This window comes from Hydra vulgaris, chromosome 03 (assembly GCF_038396675.1).
Source record: "Hydra vulgaris chromosome 03, alternate assembly HydraT2T_AEP".
Lineage (NCBI taxonomy): Eukaryota > Metazoa > Cnidaria > Hydrozoa > Anthoathecata > Hydridae > Hydra > Hydra vulgaris.
In genome coordinates this window covers 15,294,582-15,300,993 of record NC_088922.1, presented here as the reverse complement: position 1 = coordinate 15,300,993, position 6,412 = coordinate 15,294,582, and the positions used below count along the sequence as shown (strand labels likewise).

At 31.8% G+C, this 6,412-nt stretch overlaps 1 protein-coding gene across 2 annotated transcripts in view; it reads left to right on the top strand.

The window, feature by feature from the left end:
- The first annotated feature begins 415 nt into the window (after window positions 1–415).
- The window catches only part of LOC101234739 (uncharacterized), a 77,134-nt gene continuing 71,137 nt past the window's right edge, over window positions 416–6,412 (top strand). For both annotated transcript variants that reach the window (XR_010637413.1, XM_065792441.1), the window contains exon 1: window positions 416–628. Coding sequence is in view for 1 of the 2 variants with exons in the window: in XM_065792441.1 (XP_065648513.1) it covers window positions 609–628 (20 nt within the window). In the remaining variant the exon portion in view is untranslated. The remainder of the gene's footprint in view (window positions 629–6,412) is intronic.

Sequence of the window (6,412 nt, the reverse complement as noted above, 5' to 3'; positions counted from 1 at the left end):
TAAAATGTTATTGCTTAAGTATTATCATAAGGAGAAAACTTATATGGAAAAAGCATTTTAACTAGTTTCGATTTTACTTAGAGAATATGAACAATTGAAGTTTTGCAAATTTACCATTTGAAATGCAGTCAAGTGTCATTTACCAGCCGTTTATATCGATCGTACTTAAGTATGGTTTCCATATGGCTATAATTTCTTATTTTATATTTTTGACATTTTTCGTGATTAATTTATATATGGATAATTGTTAGATGTTTTTAAATTTGATTTGTATTTTTATAAATTCGAATAGTCTAAAAAGTTTTCTCCATTTGAGTTTCTTTTCTCCTTAAAATAAAATTTCTAAAAAACAAAATATAATATAGAAACCAATCTTAATCAAGGTTTTAATTTACAGAACACGAAGTTTGAGTATGATATTCACTTTCGGAATTAATATGAATTTTAAAAAATTATAACAGCAAAAAAAAAAAAAAAAGAAAGAAAAAAAAAGAATTTTTCTTTTTAAGGATAAAAATTTAATGACTGTTTTTATATGGCTGCTTCCTGGCTTTCTAATGCTATATATTTTTAAGCTAAAAGTATAAATGAAGCCTTTAGTATGAAAGATGGCAAAAGGCACTCCAAGGTATTTTTTGTGTTTAAATGATATTTTTATTTGTCATTCGGGTTTCGTAATTGGGAAAGTTAAAATAGTATTGAATTGAGTTTAAAAAAAAAATTTAGGATTTTCATCAGAAACGGTGAATACCTAAAACCGCCTCTGGCCGTCATTGGTATGTTGCTGATACCAAAAAGCTCATATCATTTGAAAATAGATTTTTTTCAAACAGATATTTAACTTATATATTCTTAAATATATATATATATATATATATATATATATATATATATATATATATATATATATATATATATATATATATATATATATATATATATATACATATATATATATATATATATATATATATATATATATATATATATATATATATATATATATATATATGTATATATATATATATATGTATATATATATATGTTGACCGTCTTCTATATTTACACTATATATATATATATATATATATATATATATATATATATATATATATATATATATATATATATATATATATATATATATATATATATATATATATATATGTATATATATATATGTTGACCGTCTTCTATATTTACACTATATATATATATATATATATATATATATATATATATATATATATATATATATATATATATATATATATATATATATATATATATATATATATATATATATATATATATATACTTCCTTGTAACAGCAGGCTGTAAGATAGTCGATGTAGCAGCATTTTAGCCGGTTTAGTTATTGATAGAGCACATCTAATATCTGCATTGATATCAAGCATATTTCTTTTTTTAGTGTCAAGAGATAGCATGACTGAAAACCCGGCTTCACACAAATGTGATGTTGAAAAAAAAAAATAACACAGTGGGCACGCATCGTCCGGGAAACGTTCGTCGGACCTCTCATGGACGTCCAAACGTCCGTAAGACGTCTGAGGGACGTCCCCCGGACAATGCATACCCACTGGAAAGGGCTTTAAGTACAACTGATGAATACAATGGATATGAATTACTCATTTTCATCCAGAAGTTATTTAATAGTGTTATTTTCATATCAGATAGTTAGACCTACAAAAATCTCGACCTACTAAGTTGTTCTACAAAATGAACATCTACTAACAAGTGGAACTAATTTCAGATTATCTAATAAAGCCTAAATTGTTTTCAACAGATTATAGTCTTTTTTACTTTCAACCGACCAATGACTTTTTCTTTTTCGACCTATTTTATAGATTTTCATTTTCAACCGATTTAAGATAAATTAATTTTCAACCGATTATCAGGTTTGTGTTTTCAAGGTTATTTTATTTAAGCAAAGAATTTGTTTTTAATTAACAATCAATAAGTTTTCCAAGCATTTATCGAGCTTATACCTCCCGATTTTTAAGAGACAGAAAATAACTGTCTTTATAACTTCGAAAAGCATGTTATTTCCAATTACGCTATTTAAAATTTGATTAAATTTCCATTTATAACTCTAGTCTTATACAGTTTGAGCTTTTCAATAAACGCTTTTAGTTTATCTGAGTGTGTAATGACATTAGCGTTTTTTTTCATTTTAATTCAAAATATTTTACTAGTCCATTTTTTATTTGAAGTGAAATTCTTTCACTCCATTTCTAAGCTTGAAAAATCTTTTCAAAAAATTTCCAGCAGATAGCCATCGCACTAACGTATAAAAAATAACGTATTGTGTTCAGCATTTAGGTCAGAGCAAAATTTTGTAAAAGTGTAAAGAAAAGAAGATTTTGTATGATTGACCAATTTGACTAATTGATCAAATACAGCTTTTAAACTACCTGGTAAAGTTTTGGTTGCAAAAGCTTGTCTATGAATAAAACAGTGTACACCAACTATATTTGGAGCAATCTCTTTCACCCTAGTCTGCGATTCTGACTTACAGTCATGAGCAGAAGCTTCATCAGTAGTAAGTCCTGACAAATATTTTCATTTTAATTGATTTCCATTAAAAAACTGTTTTAAAATTTCCATTATATCAACTGCTTTGTTATTATTTTAAGGAAAGAAAAGAACAAAGTTTCTTCCCTGAATTTGTCATTGTGAATATACCTACAAAATAAAATTAATTTTGCAATTGAACTTACATCTGTGGACTCATCCAACAGAGTAGAAAAAATATGATGATTCTATAATATTTCATTAACAGCATTTTCTTTCTTTTTTTATTTTTCTAACATCTTTACTTCCAACAAACCTGCAATCAAACACTATTAAAGTTGGGAGTTACTGGAAGAGAAAAGATGAAGTTAACAGAGCAAGATAACGATAAACAGACGACTTAAAAAATTGCAAATTATATGAATCACGAACGCAAGATAAAGGAAGAGAATTCTAAAGAACTGATGTTTGAGGAAAAAAACTAGAAAAAAATAAAATTTTTTTGAGCACTTAGGAACAGTCATAGTAAAAAGATGAGACTTAACTGAATGACGAGTAACACGAGAATGAATTTTAGTGTATGGCACTTAAGACGCTAGCTTTTAAAGCAGTGCCCTTTATAATATTTATACAAAAGAGAAAGAGAAGCAACATTACGAAGATGTGATAATGATTGTAGGTTGGCTGCAAGAGTAGGTCCAACTATGTTTACAATGCGTTTTTGCACCTTGATAAGAAAGCAAAGGCACCATTGGAGGATCCGTCCCAAATGTGGAAACAGTTTCCATACAAGGACGGATATGAGATTTATAGAGATAGAGAATAGAATCCGAAATAAGAAAGTGACGAACTCGATAAAGAGATGCAACCTAAGCAGATGTTAATTTTGCAACTGATTTGATATATGGTTTCCAAGAAAGATTGGAAGTAAGAGTTAATCCTAAAAGATAAAGGGTAATTAACTCATCGAGTACATTACCGTTCATAAATATAAGAAGATCTAGATTATTGCAATAACGATTAGCTGAAAAAAATTGAGTTTTACCTGAGTTAAAGTTCACCAGCCACTGTGAGCCCCATGCTGTAGCAGAGGTAAGATTCATTTCTATTTCAAAAATAATATAAAAAACATCTTCGGTCAGGTCAGGTTATCCTGCTACTGATAGCATGTAACTCAGTACAATCTGCTTTATGTCCTGCTGCCTTGTAGGATACACTTTTTTAGGCAGAGGCTAGGAGATGCTAACTTCAACTTAAAACACCCTCTGCCTTGAGGCTCTTGGTTGAATAAAGACTAGAGATAGTGTCTCGATAAAAATACTCATCTTCGGCAGATGTTAAATGCATCCGGCTACTGTCTTGTAGGAGGCCTCCTAGGCAAAGACTTAAGGGGTAAACAGATTCTATCTGTTGACCAGCCTTGCACCCCTTCTTCATCTATTAGCCTAGCGCAGATGTATTTTTAATACATTGTTTCCAGTTTAGGATGTTGAATACTAGATCTTCTTGGCTCAATGCATGGGTTTTGCTTGTGTCTCTGTTTTTATGACTAGGCAACTCATTCTATTATCTCCTAATGAGGGTACAGCTCTAAAACTCAGTTTTATGGTTCTGAGGCCGGCTGTTAGTCAGGTTTCCCAAACTCTGTGGTAGCTCTCAGAGAGGCTAATTCCATCAACAGCTGAAAAATATCAAAGTATTAACAGTGCCATGTTGCGCATGGATGGTGTCCCTGTTTGTACTTTTGGTGTGCATTGCGGAGGCCACATTTGGAGCCCTTTGTTACGGCTTAGGGTTTATAAGTACTAATGAGGCAATTGCTTGGGCTATTAAACGGTGTTCTGAGTACTATATATGCTTTGAGTCAAGTTCTTCAATCTAATTTTAAAATGAATAAAGTACCAAAAACTATTAAACACAAAAAACAATCACCATCACCAAGTTCTATAAACCTATCATTCACTAATATTCGTGGTCTTCAAAGTAACTTTTCTTCTGTTGAGTCTTATCTCTTGCAAATTTAACCAGACCTACTTGCTCTTTGTGATACTAATTTGAGTTCAGCTGTCTCATCTTGTGATCTTATTGTTGATGATTATCTTCCTTTAATTCGTAAAGACTCCAATAGTCACATGCTTGGCCTGGGCATTTACATTCGTAAGAATTCACCCATTTGTCGTGAAACTAGGTTTGAATCCACAGACTATTCTTTCATGTGCTTTCTTTTAGCACTACTTCACTCTATTGCCTTTCTCTATGTTCTATATTGCTCTCCTTCGTCTCAAGACTGCACTCTTTTTGATGTTATTTCTGATCATATTGACCAAGCCCTCTCTTTTTATCCATCAGCTAATATAGTTGTTATTGGTGACTTTAATGCTCACCACTCTGAATGGCTTGGCTCTAGTGTCAATAATTGTGCAGGCATTAAAGCCCACAAATTTTGCCTTTCTCAATCCCTAACTCAAATAGTCAACTTTCCAACTCGCTTTCCTGACAACCTGAATCATTTACCTTCTCTACTCGACTTATGTCTTGTTTCTGATCCTAGTCAGTGCTCAGTTTCTCCACATTTACCCTTAGGTGCTTCTGATCACAGTTTGATCTCTCTAAAAATAATATCTCATTCTTCTTCATCACCTGAATTCCCCTATTATCAACGACAGTAAAGTTGACTGGGAATCTTTCCGTGATTTTCTTCGTGATGGCCCTTGGGTAGAAATCTTTTGTTTTCCTGTCAACAAATGCGCATCTTACATAACTTCGTGGATTCAGGCTGGCATGAAATCTTTTGTTCCCTCTCGACGATTCCTGGTCAAGTCTCACTCTCCACCATGATTTTCCTCAAACTGGGGTGCTGCAATTGCCAACCAAAACAGTTACTTCCATACTTATCACCAAAACAATTCTCCAGAAAACAGACGTCTGTTTATTACTGCTAGAAACCATTGTAAAAAGGTTTTGTCTAAAGCCAAAGCCCGCTATTCTCAGGTCATGAAATCTCGTATCTCATCTCAAAAATAAGGCTCTCGTGACTTCTTGAGAATCTTTATTATTATTAATAATAAGGGCAAATCTTTAATTCCACCTCTCTTGTATGTTTCAGACTTTGTCGCCTCACCTAAAGACAAAGCTGAATTGTTTGCTAAAAACTTTTCATCAATATCATCTCTTGATTCCACTAGTTGCTTTCTGCCTGATATTACCAACAAACAGGTTGATTCATTGCTTGACATTCGTATCACTCCAGCTTCTGTATCTAAAGTGATTTTCTGCCTTGACTCTTCCACAGCTTGTTGCCCGGACATTCCTGTTATTTTCTTGCAAAAGTGTTCTCCGGAGCTGTCGTCTATACTCTAAAAATTATTCAACAAGTGCTTATCAGAGTCTTGTTTTCCAGCCTGCTGGAAAGCGGCATCTGTTATCCATATTTTCAAAAATTCTGGAGAGCTATCAGATTCGTCTAACTACCGTCCCATTAATCTTCTTCCTATCATAAGCAAGGTTTTTGAATCTTTAATTAACAAACACTAAATTTTTCATCTTGAATCTAATAACTTACTTTCTGACCATCAATATGGATTTCGATCTTTTCGTTCTACAGCTAATTTGCTATCAGTAATAACAGATAGGTTTAGAGGTTAAGGCCATCGCTCTTGACATTTCAAAAGCTTTTGATAAAGTTTGGCATGCTGGTCTTCTCCATAAGCTTTCTTCTTATGGTGTATCTGGCAACATCTTTAAGATTATTGAACCCTTCCTTTCCAATCGTAGTATAAAAGTTGTCCTTGATGGACAGCACTCTTCTTATTCTGTAACTTCAGGGGTTCCTCAAGGTTCTATTCTTGGACCTATACTCTTTTTAATTTACATTAAC